Source organism: Oreochromis aureus, linkage group 17 (assembly GCF_013358895.1).
Source record: "Oreochromis aureus strain Israel breed Guangdong linkage group 17, ZZ_aureus, whole genome shotgun sequence".
NCBI classification, from domain to species: Eukaryota; Metazoa; Chordata; class Actinopteri; order Cichliformes; family Cichlidae; genus Oreochromis; species Oreochromis aureus.
Window position 1 is genome coordinate 39,276,303 of NC_052958.1, and position 19,541 is coordinate 39,295,843.

General features: G+C 38.6%; 1 protein-coding gene across 1 annotated transcript; it reads right to left on the minus strand.

Annotated features, from left to right (window-relative positions):
- Positions 1 to 1,572: 1,572 nt before the first annotated feature.
- On the minus strand, positions 1,573 to 19,084 carry LOC116331606 (cytidine monophosphate-N-acetylneuraminic acid hydroxylase-like). The gene is made up of 14 exons (XM_031754345.2): positions 18,879 to 19,084; positions 18,709 to 18,800; positions 16,681 to 16,790; positions 16,257 to 16,447; positions 15,433 to 15,513; positions 15,283 to 15,349; positions 15,060 to 15,141; positions 14,844 to 14,981; positions 14,511 to 14,646; positions 4,640 to 4,783; positions 3,922 to 4,096; positions 2,987 to 3,103; positions 2,691 to 2,806; positions 1,573 to 2,140 (listed from the first exon to the last, which is right to left on the minus strand). The coding sequence occupies exons 1-14, from the start codon at positions 19,082 to 19,084 to the stop codon at positions 1,972 to 1,974; spliced, it is 1,824 nt and encodes a 607-aa protein (XP_031610205.2). The 3' UTR covers positions 1,573 to 1,971.
- Positions 19,085 to 19,541: the final 457 nt, after the last annotated feature.

Sequence of the window (19,541 nt, forward strand, 5' to 3'; positions counted from 1 at the left end):
TGAGCATGACTTTCCTGCTCTGAGAATTGAGCCAAATCAAGCCAAATAATTGTAGTAATAGTAGTAATAATACCATAGCTTATTTGACATCTTCTTCTAACGTTATATTCTAGCAAATTATCTACACGCCAAAAGGAAAGCAGGTTTAAATGTACCCTCAACAGTATAGTTATTCATCAATAAATAGGTCTTGTGTTACTCATGAGAGAGAAAAAAGGAAAAGCTAACTTCATGACACAAACCAGTGGTAGTAATTTCATTGCAATGTTAGACAACAAAAACTGAAAATTGTTCTGATGATGCAGGGTAAAGTGATAGGTCTGATAATGTGACCTAAAAACTGTCTGGGTCCTTATATTGTGTCCAAAACACAGTATGCATCTAAATGCATCCATCTATAGCACAGTATGTCACGATCTGAGGAGGCAGACCATGCGGTGGTGTGTGTGTGGACCCAGGTGCGAACACACGAGAGTAGGCTGGAGTAAACTTAACTGAAAGCGAGCCTTTATTGTGGCTGGTGACAAGAAGTGCGAACAAGGCAGAAACGCAGTGATAAACTAAACTATAACTAAACTGGGAAAATGATACTAGGAAAAGCTATGAAGACACGGGAAACCATAACTATAGATACAGAGACTGGCTGTGACAACATGGAGGGTGGAAACACAGACGACGCGACACTGAGCACAGCAAGACTGAGGACTAAATACACACATGAGGCGATCAGGGGAAGTGGAGACACATGAGAACACAGCTGACTAGAATGGAACATAATGACAATACAGGGGAGAGTAACACTAACTACAATGAACAAAGAACACCAGACTCTTCCAAAATAAAACAGGAAATACGCAGACAAAGACATGGAAATGAAACATGGCATGAACTTAACATAACTGCATAGACATGAAACGTAGACACAGAACCAGGGAGACTGAGTACAGGGGAAGATGGCAGAAATAACTACAAGAACTTGACAACATAAGACACACAGACATAAAACACATGAAGGGCAAGAGAGACTAAACACAAGGGTAATATAATTACAAATGAGCTGGAATAACTTAATGAACCTAAACAAACAATAAACATCCAAATAAACTAAAACTCAAAACACTGGGTCGCATGACCCAGGACCATGACTCAGTATAGTTCTTTGCCGGCGTCACAGTCATAATTTATTGTTTTTATACTATTCATATGTGAGACAATCATTACATTCAAGATTAATCAGTGATTCCTCAAAAAATCTGCAGTTTTACTCGTTTGTTCACATCAGGTTTTTTCCCCAGAGGTTCGAATGACAAATCCACAGTCGATGTAAACTTAATGAAAAAATTTGTTGACAGCTTGACAGTCGTACTAAGCATGTGTAACAAACAAAGCCACAATGAATAATTTAATCACGTTTGCATTCTTGTTCATTTCACAATGATAATAATAATGATAATGTCAAATATATGAGAAACTGATTTCATCCATCGAAGTAGATACAGTTTACACTAGTTATTGTTTTGTTTTTGTTTAATTTTATACAGATTAAAACAAAATATTTGATTGATAGCCATCCTTGTGTCTTGTATTCATGCAACTCAACTCATGTGTTTCCTATTTTTCAGAAGTTATTGAATCAGCATGTTTTGTTATTCAGGTGAGTATGCAGATTAATAACAAAATAGATTAAATTTCTATTACCATTAATTACATAACATTGTTAAGGTAAAAAAATAGATTTTATACTTCATAGAAATTGATTGTAAACAGGTTTCCTGGTCTGAAAGATGATTAAATGTGCAAAATCAGTCTTTTGTTTATTAAAGACTGATCACCCAGAGCTGAGTTTCTTACCTAACAGCCGTCTGATTGATTACTTTGCTATCTCATTAATATAAAGCGGTGACCTAAGCCCAATTGGAACTGCATAGTTAATATGCATTACATCAAATCAGGAAATCAGTAACTGGACCTTCACAAATCCAGAATCAAACCAGAATCAATTCCTGACAGGGCACAGTCGTTTCCCATCCCTGTATCACTGAGAGGTATGGTCGACTCATCGATGTAGAAGACCTGTTTTTGGAACTGTTCCCAGTCTGGCCTGCAAAGTGGCAGCTCTGCTTGGAAGTGTTTCCAGAACCTAGAGGGCAACACGAGGTGATTGAAGTTCATACATTCACAGTGTACTAGTACAGTGTTCATGTGGATGTAGCCTAAGTTACTGTTCTTTATCTGTAACTGACACGTACCCTAAATAGATCACATGCAGGCAATTATAAAGTTAGTCAAAAGAGAGCAGCATCAAGGATTTTCCATTTCCACCATTTCATGATTGTGATAGTTAAGTTAAGAGTTATTAGGCTTTAAAATGGAAATGAATATTCTTAACAAAATAGCCAAATAAACATGGCAACATACATGCTGTAAAAACAGACATGTGTCTGAGTGCTCCTCCTACATAAATTAAAATAGATCAAAATTATATTTTGCTAAATAAACTGTTTTGTGTATTTTGATCTGTGTGTATAATCAGATATGTTAATGTGTAACTAAATCTGTAAGCGTGTTCAGATATTTATCATTGAAAGTCTTCAAGCTTAGCTAAAACGCACTGAAAATGCAGCATAGTTATTTGAACTATTTACAGCATGACAAAGAATTCTCAAACATGTGAGATTAAACATCTGTACTTGTGGTGGTAGATGTCTGGGTCCCGGCTGATGCGGTTCTGAAAGCCGATGTACAGGTCATCCCACAGACAGCCATGCAGCACCACGTACCTCATCACTCCAATCCTGTTTTTAATCTCAGATGAACCCAAGAAGCATGAGCGTAACAGCATGTAAATAAAGTATCCAGGCAGAACAGGACTTTCCAGATGTTAGATGGCAGACGTGATCATTTCCTCGTGATACGCTGGGAGTCACGAGGAAATCACTATTATTCACATCCTGTTATGCTGCTGTCTGTTTGTTTAGTGACTCACCTCCAAGTAGGCGTGCTCTCTGTCAGGTCTCTTTGTGGGGAACGATAGATCCAGAAAGTCCACCAGATAGTCATAACCGTCAGTGATGCATTCAAACTTGTCATCTGTTTCAATGACCTACACAGAGACACATTCTGAGTAAGACAGCAATGCAACAGAAAAAAGAGTGAGCCAAGGAGATCATTAACAGCTGGAAGGAAGTGAAGTGGTGATGAGGAATCAGAGCACAGAGCTAGATCTTTGTTTTGTTTTTTTAATTTCATCGTTGGAGGATGCGACCTGCATGTGTATTACCAGCTTCTGCTAAATTACTACAGAGGCTGCTGTGAATTATTAAAAAACATATAAAAAATAAAATTTCTGCTCAGGTGTAAAAAAAACACCTATTTAATGCTTTAAAACACTGAAAACCCGTCTCTATCATAGCATAGTTACAAGTACAAAAAGTACAAGTAAAAAAGGGACGAAAAATCCCAATAAGGTAGCCCAAGGTATGTTCATCAAACAAGGGTTAGAGATGAAAACATCTCAGTTCTTTTGGTTTTTGTTGAACTTCTACATTTTTCCATTGGATTTTATGGTTTACAAGGTTAACAGAAAGTAAAATGATGCACAAATCACTACTATGTGCATGAAAAAAAAACCCATTTCATTCATAATCACATTGCTCACAGCTTGGCTCGTTGGATAAGTTCAGTACAGAAGATCTTTAGTCACACATCTGTCAGTGTCCCAGGTTTTTGGGGGCTAATCTCAGCTTCACATCAATTTCACTGTCAAATTAACTGTGACATCACTGATCTAGTCCAATCATCTTTTTTCAGGCCAATCATCCTCCGCTCCGCATACTTTAAATCTCATCTGTCGACTGCAGGACAGTTCATGCCAAAAAAAGAGTCAAACAGCTCTGCAGAAGAACTGGTCAGAACATTTACCCGCACAACAAGGTTGTAGTTTTGAAAGCCAGCCCACGTGTAATAAAACTGGATCCAGCTTTGATGTTTAAATATGTTCGACTTGATGGCACTGTTCAGCTCGTTCACATACAAGTAGAACTCCCAGCTGTCCTTGTAGAGTTTTGCACTGGCTGGTGGATGGGTGATGGCCTCACTATGGGTGGTCATAGCAAAGACAGTTGTAAAGAAAGTATTTCATTTAGCGCCTGGGTGTTATTTATGTGATCATTTTAGTTTTTTACAAGTTGTCTTACTTGTGCTGTTTGTAGTGATAATAACAGTTGAAACAATGTAATAACATGATGTCAGCAGATAACATGGACATGCAGTCAGATCTGATTTTCTGATTGACATGAGATAATTGAGTAGCTGTAGCTTGTTGTAACTCGGTTAGTAAGAATAAAAGTCATACACAGTTACTGCATACATACAAAATATATAAAGATTAAAAAAGACAGGCTGAAGCTACTGTCCAAAGCTTTTGAATTTTACATTTGCAGTGCAGACTGTGAGTGTTTGGACAGCGAGACTCTCAGAAACAAAATGACCTGTTTATTCACTGGCCTTTTAATTACTGACATTACTGTTTAAATGTCTGTGGTTTATGTAGTTGTATTCCACAGATGGAATAAGAGTCTCTTTCTTTCCCACAGTGACAAAGAATGAAAACACAGATAAACATGTGAGCTGTTCCAACCTGCTGGTGGGGTCTCTCAGAGCAAGGCCGAGGTCCAGCACAGCACCTGGCTGCGGTGTCCAAGTCTTGATTGCTGGTGCCAGCTTATTAATGAGTGCATTGAGGTGCTCTGCACTGTTTTTGATATTAGTGTCCTTTATGTATCTACACCCAACACACAATACAAACAGAGAGAAAAGTAAAAGGACACATGAAGAACAAGTTAGGTTCATGTTTCCATTTAAATGCTACATCTGTAACTTAACAGTCATTGGCAGTTCGGGCCACGACTGTGTCGTACAAGTCTGTTTGCAGAAAAGTTGGGTATGATGTAAATAATACTAGAATCTCAAAGAGAGAGAAAAATAACACTTTAGTTTCAATGTTTTATGCCAACAACATGTTTCAAAAATATTGGAACAGTGGCAACAGGAGACTGAAAGAATGCTAAAACAATAAAACACCTGCTAGAACATTTTAAACTAATGATAAACTGAACTACTGTCAGTTATAAACACAATTCAGTACAATAGGAGCAGCTCATGAAGGTGGAGTCGTGGTTGTAGACAGGGGCACCCCCAAAGATTTCTTACTTTTTCTTTTAACAATATTTGCTGTTTGTGTGATACACTACAAAAAATATAAAAACCATACAGTACTTGGTTGAGAAGTAATATTTTAACAACAAAATTATAGAACCCCCCCCCAAAATGGTTTGTTCCAGCTCGCCTCTCCCCTACTCTGGCTCTATCGCCCTTTCTGCCAGAACGATGGTGGCTGAGACGCAGCGGAGCGGAGGTGTAAGTGCCTGGCTTAAAACAGGACGTGTGTTTGTGTGTGTGTGTGTGTGTTTGTGTACACAGAGACAGCCAGGTTCATAATGGATATAAGGAAGTGTCAAGAGAATATTGTATAATATGATCAGCTATATGAAATGTATCTTTTTATCTTATTATTAAGCACATGTTTAAGTGACTTAGTTACTAGGTGACTTTTCACCTAGTAACTTGTGTGATGAACCTATGCAGCTACTAACCGCATCCTGTCGTTCTGAACATTTAGATGTAGAGAAGACCAAGCTCAGCTCTTTTACGAGAACATACAGATAGAAAAGGGAAAAATCCGCTGCCTTGACTGATGTTATCTTCACACACACACACACACACACACACACACACAAAACATCTTGTATAAATAAAGGACGCGGACAGTCGTGGGGCGCAGTTCGTGCGTTCTATGACTGCCCCTCGCGAGTGAAAAACTTCTGCAGTGTTTGTGTGTTTTCTGAACTCAGACGTCTCAACTGAAGAACGGCAGGGTGATTTAAAGAAATCCCCTGTCATTTAAATTGGTCCTTCAAGCCTAGAGATGGAAACACCAGACACGTTTCTGTGACTCCAATAAGGTCTGATTGCTGCATCCTGACGTCGTGGGAAAGCCAGAACCGAAGTCTGTCGACAGCCCTCTCTAGGTAGAGGTGAAAGCCCTGGGCGTAAATTCGTATCCAGGCCGGGCCTGGTCCACGGCGTTGGGGTCCAGCCAGATGACCTGAACAACCAGCAAAAGACGACTGAGGGTGAGAAAACACTTTTTGGTTTTAAACTGCCGGAAGGGTTTAGAAGAATGCGCAAAATAGGTTAGAAGTAGCCGGAATTACTTCAGGAAATGCGCAAAGGTTGGAAGTAGCCGGAATTACTTCGGGATACGCGTAAAATAGGTTGGAAGTAGCCGGAATTACTTCATAAAAAACACGTGAAATAGGTTGAGTTCGCCGGAAGGAACTAAGTTTAGATTGGTTCTAGAGGTAGCCGTCAAATACCTCGTGACAAATAAGGTTTAAGTTCGCCACAAGGAACTGTGTTTAGACTGGTTTCAGAAGTAGCCGGAATTACTTCGTGACAAATTAGCACGCAAATGTCTATCTGTGTGTATGTATATGTGTCTTGTGTATGTGTTTGGAAGTAGGTTGATTTTACAGCACAATACGCTGCTGAACTACTTCCATTGTTTTTATTGTTTTCTTTGTGTATCCTGCAAAAAGCTCAAGCACTGGTGATAAAGGGGAAAGGTAGAAGGCCGTGTCAGCAACCACCCCCGAGTTTAGTACCAGAGAAAGCTTTGCAGTTCTGTGATAATGGGGAATCAGCCCACAAAACTCACTGTTGACGAACAGTGGTTAGAGAAAAAATGTCCAGGCGCTGGACAAATTAGTGCATATAGATGGAGAAATCCAAAGAACACCTAAATGTCCCACGTGGGAGGGAAAATGTATAACTGTATGTATAATGTATAACTAAATTATAAGAAACCCTCCAAGCAGAAATAAATACTGAAAAGGATGCTAAAAAGAAATCAAAGCATACGCAAGTTTGTATTTTAAAGCATGGAAAGAGGAATGAAGTGGAATAAACAAAAGGTTAAATTAAGGTTAACTTAAATTAAATTAGAGTTTATCGCTACTATATCTAAACTAATAATAGGAAGCATAGCAACCTGTAAATTGGTATTACCAAATGATACAATATTGGGTAGACAACCATACCCAGAATGAATAGAATGAATGAAAGCAGATAATTCACACGAAACCATATTAAAATAAATTAGAGAAATGCATAACGTATATTAAGGCTGTGTCATTGTTCAGCCAAAGAAAGAGTGTGAAAATGCAAATGTCTCCAGCTTGGGAAGGTGTGAAACTGCAGGTCACACAGGCCCGAGATGGATACATAATAAAATATAAAATAATAAACTATTGTATATTAGTAGTATAGTAGTATATTGTAATATCCTATTGCTGTTATAATAAAGGAAGAACAAAACAATAATAACATTAATAATGACATAATATTAATTAATAAGAGGCACCTCAGTCAGTTATGATGTGAGGTGGATAATTGTTAAAAGTAGTCTGATTCAAGCTTAAGGTTTGCTCAAACTCAGTACAATGATATATGAGATGAAGAAAATAAGGAAAATACCTAATCTAATCAAGTGCATAGAGACACTTGACCTGTTTGTAAACCTGTTAGCCTAGATGAGACTCTCTTGAGATGAAGAGCAAACCTATACTAACAAATAATAAGTCAAGCCCTGAATACAACAGCTAAAGCTACAGGTTTGAGACAACACAACAGTGCACTGGCTGCTGATTCTATTTTTAGATGGTGTGTTCATGTAAATGAGGAGCGGTGACGCGCATGCAGAGTGTTGCTTTCGGTTTCGAGAATATTGAGCTTTGTAACTATTGTTTGAAAATTTTGCTAAATGCCTGTAATTAAGAGGCTGGTTTTGCATTACGAGAGTATAAATACAGTTTGAATATACTAGTGTGGATGTATAGTAATTGACTGAATTTTGATAGATGTATATATCTTGAGTCATAAAGGCTGGTGTGTTTTATTTTTAGTTATGTGTGTGTGGGGAGAAGCTGTGAGGATGATGAGAGGTTTCAGTTTTTTCTTTTCTTTTTGACTTGCTCTTTCTGATTATGGAAGGCATGTCCAAGATACTCGTATGAAAGCATATTTTGAGTGATTTTAACCGTGTGAATGCTGTCAGTATTTGATTTGAGTGACTCTGCGTGATTTGTCTGAGTGACTGAAAAAGGGGGGAGTTTGAGAGAAAAGGCAGTGTGTGTGAGACGATTTATGGCGTCTGAAAGAGGTTAGAACATTTAAAAGTGTGTATGAAATATATTTCTTTTGGGATGTAAAGTAGGATGTTTTAAGGTTTGAAAGTGCTTTTAATTCAAGAAATCCATGAGTGATGTTATGAGAGGTTGAGTTTATTTTTCTGATTGAAAACACAAAATGAAAACACACATACACAAATTGTTACATGTGAGATTATTATTGAAATGAATTAGAAGTGAGATAGTTTGAATTTAGAACTCAGTGATAAGATGCATGAATTAAACCTTATTGTAACAAATACTTGCAATGAAGAAAGCAGCTTACACTCAATTAATATGAACGCAAAGCCTTGGTGCCATAGGCAATTTGTTTTTGTTTTTGTTTGTTTGCTTTGTTGGTTTGAAAAATAAATTTGTGATCATACTTGTGGATCACAATGACAAATAATGATTAGGCATATGATTTCCTAATGCCTAGTTTTGGAGCTGCGAGCTATGAGCTGTAAGCAATGCAAAGTTTTTTCTTAACTTAAAAGTTTGAAATATGTAAGATGTGTGAGTTCTTTAAAAAAAAAAAAAAAAAGGAATGACCTAAATGCCTTAAGCCAAAATGAAGTCTTGCATCTACATAGAAAAGAAATCAGAAGAAGCATTCAGTAACTTGAAAATAGCCTTTCTACTTACATGTAGATGGAGGTGCAGGTTACATGAGGTGCAGTTTTAACACAGGCATTTGGTCCGCTTGCATTTCACTCCTGCAAATTAGACTCTGTTGTTTGTAGGCCTGTGCAGCTGCAGCAGAGGCAGTAAAAAAGTCAGCTGACGTTGTTTTAGGGCACACTCTGATCATCTAAGTACCTCACGCAGTGACTTCAATTTAAAGAAAAGAATAATAAGCAACTTTGTCTTATCTCACACATGTGAGACAACTCTCAAATGCTGGACACTTATTCTTGCTATATGGAAAGTTAGGAAAAGAGTTCGATCAGTCTGCAAAAACTAACTAATGCAAAAACAGGAAATGTGTGTGTCTGTGACAGGAAATCGTGTGAACCCAAAACCTTTGACTTAGAACAGGAACTACATGCCCATATTAGGAGCTGACTGTGTCTAAGAAGCAGACAGAGAGACGCACAGAATGTCAGTATGTTTTTTTTTTTTTTAGCAGTACATGATTTTGCATTTGGCAGCATAGAGGAATGATTAAATCTACTGGAAACCCAGTACAACATGGAGATCTTCTAAAGACACTATTAGAAGTGATTATATAGTGATTATGTTGCCAAAACAGCTAGCATTGTGTAAATGTGCTGCACATCAGAAAGATAAATCAGAAATAATTAAAGGCAATAACTTTGCAGATCAAGCAGCTAAGTTAGCCGCACAACAAACTGTAGACACATTAATGTCTGCATCCTCTATGCAAATACCACTTGATGTACCTAAAGATAAACAAAAAGCCGCATCAACTGCAGAACAAAAGAAATGGTTAAAATGTGGAGCACAAAATAATATGATTTGATGACTTGTGAAGGTAAACCGATACTCCCCAAGTCCCTGTGCAGAATAGCAGCATTAGTGACACATGGGGTGACCCATGTGTCCTCAAGGGGGGGGATAGTCCAGGTCCTTAATACACACTTTTATACTTTAGTGATTATAGACGTATTCTCAAAATGGCCAGAGATTTATCCAGTGGAAAAAGCAGATGCAATCTCAGTTGCAAAATGTTTATGCAATTATTCTGGCCTGAATGGCCTGAGTGCATAGGCCTAGTAAAATGTGGATGAAATTAATACAAGGCTCTCAAAAACTGACATTATTTGAGGTTGTTCATGGGAGACCTTTTCCACTCCCAGTGAAAAGTGAACCTTTAGAAAAATCCATCAGAGAAACAACTCTGGCAGAATGGATGGCAAAACTACTAGAAAATAAGGATATTGTTTTGAACAATAAACTGCCGTAAGACTCTCCAGTCTCTTGCAGGTTGAAATCAAGTGTTATTGACAACACCCACAGCCTGTAAAATTGCAGAGAGACCATCTTGGATACATCAGAGCCACTGCAAAAAGGTTGAGGTCCCGGGAAGCCCCGACACCGAGGAGGAAGCGCCTACGCTTGGTTGTTTCGGGGGTGAGGGTGGTAAGTGCGTTCTTGGGGCCCCCGTAGGGTAAGCCCGCACTCCAATCTCTATCCGATCAACTTTAGGCAGCCAGGTGTAGGTGTGAAGGGGAACCCTGATGGTTACCTTGACTACAAAGCTCACCCTTACAGGACCCCAGCCGATGCCAACAGCAGCTGAGCCACGAGGCAGACAGAGAAGATGGACGTACGACAACTTACACCTAATGGACATGACACAAGATCACATCCATCCTTGGATGAAAAGTGACTGATACAGCTATGTGTTTAACAAAACCACAGAGAAAGACTGTTATGTTTGCTCGCACATGCCGAGCATATTAACACAGCCATGTATGGGAAACACCCTGGGACGGGTGCACTAATTCTGATTTCCGACCACCTTCAGAGTGACTTTTGTAAAGTGCACAACAACAACAACAACATCATCAACATCCTGATCCAGGAAGAAGCCCTGAACTTTAACAAGTTTTAAAGAGACTGTTGATCGTCATTGAATTTTTCTTGATTTTATTTTGCCTTTCTTTACGTATGTTACTCTTTGTTTAAAGCTGCAATTTCACAGATGATTAGTTTGTCATTCACAGCATACGCAGATGTACCAAAACCGATGAAGACTTCTTTTCCTATTTGTTTCATGAAGATGAAGTGTAACTTATGATGTAGTAACTGAAAATGGAACAAGTAGTTGCTCACTGATGAATTGTACATTTCATTTCGTGCTCAACAGGAGGGAATGTCAAGAGAATATTGTATAATATGATCAGCTATATGAAATGTATCTTTTTATCTTATTATTAAGCACATGTTTAAGTGACTTAGTTACTAGGTGACTTTTCACCTAGTAACTTGTGTGATGAACCTATGCAGCTACTAACCGCATCCTGTTGTTCTGAACATTTAGATGTAGAGAAGACCAAGCTCAGCTCTTTTACGAGAACATACAGATAGAAAAGGGAAAAACCCGCTGCCTTGACTGATGTTATCTTCACACACACACACACACACACACACACACACACACACACACACACACAAAACATCTTGTATAAATAAAGGACGCGGACAGTCGTGGGGCGCAGTTCGTGCGTTTTATGACTGCCCCTCGCGAGTGAAAAACTTCTGCAGTGTTTGTGTGTTTTCTGAACTCAGACGTCTCAACTGAAGAACGGCAGGGTGATTTAAAGAAATCCCCTGTCAGGAAGTTTTTTCAAAAACAGGAGCCACATTCAGGTAAAAGTGTAAAATCAAATGATCCGTCAATCAAGGATAATGTTGGATCAGTGTTTCAATATTTATATCTTTTATTAGATGTTCATGTGGTTTGGTTATTTGCCTTTTGGTTGAAAGTACACTGAGAGAGGACTTTTTCATTAGTGATCTTAATAGTATTTATTTTTCATATCAATGTGATTTTTTCATCTAATTGAATACAATCTATTTGTGTATGATTGTCAGTCCAAAGAAGGAGAGAGGAAAGAGGGGAACATGAGGAGAAAGTGAAAAGTCAAAACAAACTGGGTTGAAACATTTTTGACCCTCTTTAACAACATTCCAACATAACATTATCATTGATTGGGGAGATTAAAATTAATGATATATTTTTGGTTCAGCCACAACTCTACTAAAACCTCAGCCAGTAATAGGTAGGCCAACTTTTGGACTGTCCAGTTGTCTGTATGACTGCCGCAGTACGTGCACCACATTTGCCACATCAGAAAGTGCCAAACAGCCCTGGTGGAGTGAGGAGCTGTAGAAAGAAGCAGAGTGCTCTGTTTATATTCTAAAAATGTTTTAAGCTTGTTTCAAAGATTCTGTACTGCAGCTTTAAATGTTTTCCAAAAGCACACACACACTTATCAGTGTTTCTCAAACTTTTTACAGTGTGTACCATCTGATAAAAATGTCAAGCTCTCCCAAGTACCACTATGAGAGCATGAAACTCATAAATCTTACAGCACAAAATTCCAATCTGTTACTAAAAAGTCACATCAAAAAGTAAGTGCATTAAGTCAGAATGAGCAGCCTAAGAATGTAAAAATGTAGCAGGCTGACATTGAAACAAGCAGAAAAGCACCCCCAAAGATCTGATCGTAGAATCGCCCCTGGTAGTAGATTAACATGCCGAGATAAACTGCAGCTCATACACATCTGAAACTGAGCTACAGTTAAATAGGCACGAGATACAAAGAGGATCCCAGATATAGACTCTGTTTTATCAGTTATTGGATGTAGCTGTTCTTTAAATATGAAGTTGCCCAGAGGAACTACACATCAGCTTTGACCTTGGACTCTATCTGCATCAGATCAGCTAACTTTGTTGTGAGGATTCTCCCTGTCAGGGAACATAAAAGTCATTCCAACCCTTTTGCTCTTTATTGATGCATCTCTGATGCTGTGCAAACCTCGTTACAAACTCCACCCAGTGCTCGCAAAATCGCTAGCCCGATGTCCCGGGGCTAGCGATTTTTCCAGTCGGGCTACCAAAATCTATCTCAGTCCTGAGATATATGTCAATGCTTTTGCATTCTTTCGGAAATGTAGCTGGGTAATTATGTCATTGGCATCGGGGAGCCACTGTCAATATGTGACATATTGAAATCGCGTTTGAATTTACGCTTGTTTTTTGCTTTCACTTTGCGATCGCGCGAACTGTGTGTAGAGAGCGGCAGCACTGATTGGTGAGTGACGATTAATTGCGCACCAATTCCTCTGACATCGTCTTATCACTCATTAGCTTACTATTCAAACCTGACAAGTGAAATCTCCCACAGGAAGCTTAAACATGTGAGAGGTTGATTGTGCAGAGAATCGCTGACTGTTATGTGAGTGCGTATGTAAAAAGCAGCAGGATATATATTTTAGCTCTGCTGAGCCAAATAAGACAAGTCAGGGTGAAGAAGTGACAGCCAAAGAAAAGCCTACCACAAAACGGAAAAGTTATGACAAATCAGACTATGAGGGAAAAAGAAAGTGCATCTTTATGGTTTCATGGACAAAAGAATTTCTGTGGCTGGAATATGACAAGCTAAATAACCAGGGGTGCACATAAGTGATCCGCAGGTGCGCAGATAAGAAGTTGCAACGCGCACCTCCAGATTTTCTGGAGGAGGACAGACATTTGTTTAGAACTCCTAAAGATGTCGAAGAAGCTCCTTTAAGCAATTACTTTGGTGTTCCTCCACCTCCAAAGAAATGTCAGGAGGAGTCCGAGCCGCAAAAGAAGAGCGTATTCTCGGAAAAGTGGTTGCAGGAGGTGAGCTGGCTTCAAACAAATGATGAACACACAGAGATGTGGTGCAGAATATGCCGTGAAAATCCCACTCTAGCGGACAAAAACAGTGCCTTTTATATGTACGCAAAGGCGCGTTGCAACTTCTTATCTGGTGCGCGTCTTTTATTTTGACAACAAATGCGCACCTGCGGACCACTTATGTGCACCCCTGTAAATAACATAATGTTCTGCCGGGTGTGTTGTTGGTTTTCCCTCGATTTCTGAGTCGACAAGCGCCTTTGTTACTGGGACCAGTAATTTTAAGAAAGACCCCCATTAGAACCCATGAGAAATGCAATATTGCTCAGTCTGCAATATCTTTCCCAGAACAAACACCAATTGCAAAGAACATACTAAAAATAAACCTGAAAAATCTGTTTAGAACAGCGTACTATGTTGCAAAGAGTGAACTACCATTGGCAAAATTTAGCAGTCTTTGCAAACTTCAAAAAAAATGTCCTAGATCTTGGTTTCACTTATCTCTTACCCTTGACTTCAGTGGAAATTCCAAATTCAGGACCTGACACAGACTGATTCATGTTCTACACAGTTCTTACAAGTGCATAGAAATTTCTGTTCAATTAGAACCAAGTATTTGAGTTGATGATTGTAACTTTTATACAATGTTTAATTTGTGTTTCAACAATGTTTTGATTAATGTTTTGTTTCCGTTACAATATTAATGTATAATATTGTAACGGAAACAAAACAGGAAACAAAACATCAATCAAAAAATTGCTCTCTTTTTTATTCGGGCTACTTAAATTTATTTTGGGCTACCACAAACTGAAGAGTCCCTGCCCGAAGGGCTACCAGGGATTTTGAAATTTTGCGAGCCCTGCCACCTGTCTGATGGATGAGCCTCCACAAAGTATCCAGCAAATGGGCAGTAGATCCTGGGCTGCAGGGATTTCACCAGTGTAGCTTTGTAATTCAGCAGCTTCTTCCTCTCATTCTTGATAAACTCTGCCTTCCAGAAATCTGGAAACACATCAGCAACATTTGCTTCATCTCAGCAGTTTGGTGCACTTTGACACTGTTGATCACAACATATCGGTTAAACAAGTCAGTTTCTACATGGCTAAAAGAGCTACATGTAACTGTCAAAAGACTAACTTAGACACTGCTGTGTGCAGGTGGAGCTAAAAGCTAACTAAGCTAACCTAGCTCAGGCTCACCGCTGTATTTCCCTCCATAGAAGGTCATCGGGAATCCAGAAGCTCCTCCTGCAAAGTCAGTCATCAACACGTCCACATTTTGTGGTAGCCTGCCTCCGTTTGGTCTGGTGCAGTCCACAGTGTTGAGGATCATGTGACCTGCAATCAAAACTGAGTTTTATAACCTAATCAGACTTATTTTCACAGGATCAGTAATGATATTATTCAAAATGACACCTTTGTAGTCAACAATGATGCAGGTGTCCATTTCAGGATGTACACCATCCATCAGGATCATGAATCTCAGGTGATTATCAATCTGCAAGAGACAGTAAGAGCCATTTTACTTCGTAATCATATTTCCCCCAAAATGTAAATGAATGAATGATTTTACAATGCAACATTTTCCAAACATGTTTATTGTAAATACTCTTGACCAAATGATAGAGGCGTGACTTACATGTTGCCAAACACCAAAGGGAGTGACTTTAATGTTGGTCAGCTTCACTTGGCTTTGCTCCAAATACCTGTCACAGCAGAATAGCAGACTCACTTTGGATCGTTTCCTCTGTAATTTATGGGGAAGATTGAGCTCCACTTCATTACTAACCAAAACACAGGTCTGGATGTGTCACCAACATATATGGGGACATTGGGCCTCCTTTCTGCCAAGACCTTCAGTGTGGGATAACTACAAAGCAAGGGTCAACATGAACAGTATCCAAGGCTAAAAATTATACTCTTTGTAGATTCTGAAGTTTCTAACCAGAAAGAAACAATTTTATTTAATATTCCAAAAACTGCTTTTGTTTCTTTTCATTTGTAGACAGAAGTGACATTAACAGTTACATGTGAAGTCATGAGCCACTCCTTTTTCTTCCTATTGCTCTTCACAGAATGAGCTCGTTGTTAATTACAAACAATTATAGGAAAACAAATCCTGTAGTGTTAAGAGTTGTAATTATATTCTATAGTTTTCATTGCAAAATAACCAATAGAACTATTTGCATGATTTTATTTGTCTTTGCTAACAATATTCCTTTACGTGCACAGTCACTTCTAACGTTTTACATATCACAACATCATAAAGAAAGTAATCTGGTCTTGGTTTTATTATATATTATATATTTGTCCTTTCTGAATTGTTATTCAGTGTCCTGTATATGATGGAGTCCTTTTACAGCCTTTAATCTAAGAACAGTATCCCTTCCCTTTGCCATGACTGTATACAGTGTGTGCTCTTTTCCTTTTTTGGTCATGGATCAAACACTGTAATGTATCTAAGCCTGTGCAGTCCAGATGAATTGAACAGCTGAAGTAGTTTGTAGACACTGTACTGTGTTTTCTCTGAGTCATTTTGTTGCTTCAAATAAAATCAGCAGTAATATGCAATAGTTATTTGTATGTATATTTAACAACATTAGCAGAGCTTGCCTGAGGTGGTCTGAGTGCATATGGCTGATGTAGATGAGATCTGCAGCACAAAGTCTGTCCAGGGCGTCTGCTGGAGGCTCATGGAGAAGCCACCAGCCTCTGGCAAATGCAGGACCCTTCAACCAGGGGTCGAACATGAACCTTCTCTCACCAAACTGTAGCTCCATGCAGGCGTGGGTGAAGTATGTCACCTGACAGGAAGGCCAAACAAAATGTATTTTCGGAGACAGCTGATGCACTTTTCACTCTTCGTTCATTCACAATCAAGAAAATTTGAGATTATTATTATTATTACTTAGAAAATTCAAATTTTAGATAATTTTGCCAAATAGTTTCATAAGAGTAGCACAGTAATATGAACAGTGTTGTCTCAAAAACTGTGGTTAAATACTTGTGATTTACAGTGTAATATCAAAACAGGTACTTTGACTTCTCCTTCCTGGAGCTCCAGAGGCTCTCGAGGATCAGCCATCCAGGGGTCAACAGGGCTCAGCTCCACCAACTGCAGCCCCCCATCATCCAACACCTCCACCTCTGCGAGTGCAACAACAAGCTCAGGTGTTGTCCTTACATGGCATTTATATTATTATTATTTTGTTATTCTCAATGCATTAATTAGAGCTATTCATACTACGTGACATACATTTAAACTGTAGTGTTCAATACAAGCTTCACTATAGCACCTTTTCCATTTTTCTTATAACTGAGTTACATTATGTATGTAAGTAACTATTTCATATTACTGATTCAACTAAACAACACGTTTAAAGGGGTTCAAATAATGATTGCTGGTAACGAGCTAGTGACCCATACAGATATATGATTTGTGTTTCTCTGATGGGAGAGAAGCTAAGCCTCTTCTAGCTCCCACATAACTCAAAGCTAAGTTAAGCTGAATTATATTCTGCTTTAGCTTCAGACTGGATCGTTTGTACTTGAGTAAGAACAACAAGAGAAGACAGTAGGCAGTGTGTTCACTGCACCACTGTGTTACAAATAAGTGAAGTGAAGCAGACAAATCGGTGCTGTAATGCACCGTGTGCACATAACATTAGAAGGAGCTGTTTAAGAGCAGGTCCTCGACTGCAGAGAAGAGAGCTGCACTAATCAAGACAGGTGTGACAACAGCACTGCAAGTATGGCAGTACGTTTGGAGTAACAAAGGTGGTTAATATTGTGATGATAGTGTATGTGCTGTGAGGAAGAGAGCACTGCTGACACAGAGACTCTGAGAGGAAGATTTGACATTTGTGTTATCAATAAATGATGAAACTGAACTGTTTGATTTAGATTGGCGTCAATAAGAATTATTCACTTTTTACCAAGTTTAAGAAAACTGAGCGCAAACCAAAGTTTGATTTTATTTAAACATTCAGAATCAGATTTGTGTGAGAGAGCAGGAGTGCGGGTGAACCCGTGAATAACTGTCTCTTAGTTTCCCTGATATTTCCACTTCCCCTGATTACTGCTTGTCTGTATTTTTTGCATTAGTTTGCGTGCATATTTTACTGTATCAAATTATTTTCCTCTGCTGTCTTTTCTTGTTTGCTCTCATTTAATATATTTGCCACTGATTTCTTGGTTACAGTATTTGTCTGTTGTCTGAGGGGATATCTACATTTTTTTTTAAATGAACCTGAACTCCAACTCACTGCTTATTGTACTTTACAGCAATTTATGGCCACTGTTGAATTCCTGGAAACCTGCACAACAACGATAACTGCACTTCTGGCTAATGTTTAACTGAGGATTTAAAACATTATATTGTCCAGATGGGTGTTTATTCATCCACCACACAACCAGATAATGCAAGTAAAGGGGAGAGACACAGATTAATCAGAACAAGTGCAGTCACAGAGCGCTGTTGCTGAGTGCTGAGATGCATAGTGCACAGAAGTTGGCGACACTCTGCTGATTCTATAACTGTGGAGTTAACCGACACTAACATCAGCAAAACTGTGTGGTAGGAGCTTCATGGCATGTGTTTCCATGGCTGCGCATAAAACCAGAGGGCTAAGAGAGCTGTCCCTTTCAACAATTTACTATTTCCTATTATAAATAGTTATATTTACTATTCTTTAAGGGAAAAATTACCCTGCAGAGAAGAAAATTACATTAATAAGTTTACACCCCACTCATGTGCAGCATGGAAAATGTCTGTTGGAAAGAATTAGTTTGACATTGCTTCACAATTGCAGTTATTGGCACAAATTGTCAAATTATTCATTAGAAGGGGCCCTCTGCCAATTTAGCATTTAAATAAAAAAAGCAGGGAAGTAGTTTCTATTCTGACTGTTAGCGCCTACTGTGGCAAGAGCTATAGTTACAAGCTAACCACACATCCCATAATCCAGCTTTGTAGTTTGCATATTTAGATTTCAGATCCACAGCTCACATTGCAGGAAGTGGAATATCAATATACAGGAAATGGCACTGTGCAGACAGAACTTACCGAGCTCATCCTGCAAGAAGCTGTCGGGCGGGTTCACATATTTCATTGTTGACACATTTAATTTCCAGTTGTGTTTGGTGCATTTTACAGTCCTGAGGGAACAGACAGTTCTGTCAGCTATAATCAAAAGTCGACAATGGATAATCTCTGAAATCTGTTCCTGCTCTCACATTGCATCCAGGTCTTCGACGTCTTTGACGAACAGCCCCCCTTGATGCTTGCACTGGTTTTTGCATGCTTTAAAGTAATTGTTGCTCTTAAAAATGATGTAACACTTGCCATCCTCTGGGCTTTTCTTGAAATTGACTCCTTCTTTGAGCGAGCCGAGTGCTTCAGCATCCAATGACAACAACACCTTTGCTATTTGAGAGGCCATTGCAACTAAATGTTAAGAATCAAAAAGAAGAATTTTAACTCACAGTATTTAATGCTAGCACAAAGAGTCTTACAATAGGATTGATTCAAATGACAGACTTCAGATACTGAAAAGAACGTTGCATATATTAACCCTTACATGCTGTTGGGGTCAAATTTGTTATTTAAGTACAAGTAAAAAAGCCCAAATGTCATTATTCAGCACACATTTTTTTTTTAAACTATATATTTATTGGGTTTTTTGTTTTTTCTTTTTCATTTAAGCATGAAGTAACACAGGCAGGATCAACATAAATAAATTAAAACAAAACAACAACAACAACAACAACAAAAAAACAAAGCAAAAAAAAACAGACAAAAAAAAAGTGTCATCAGGGAGAAAATCAGGGAGTCTAGGGTCATTTCTCTGTGAAAACATTTCCATTTCTCCCAATATTGCTCATATTTTTACGAAGATA

Excerpts from the sequence above, each read along its gene's own strand:
- LOC116331606 (XM_031754345.2), bottom strand. The coding sequence starts at position 19,084 with ATGGCCTCTCAAATAGCAAAGGTGTTGTTGTCATTGGATGCTGAAGCA. Across the intron at positions 16,448-16,680 it reads TCCAGGAAGGAGAAGTCAAA|GTGACATACTTCACCCACGC; the intron begins GTACCTGTTTTG and ends CCTTCCTGTCAG. Across the intron at positions 3,104-3,921 it reads ACTACAACCTTGTTGTGCGG|GTCATTGAAACAGATGACAA; the intron begins GTAAATGTTCTG and ends GTCTCTGTGTAG.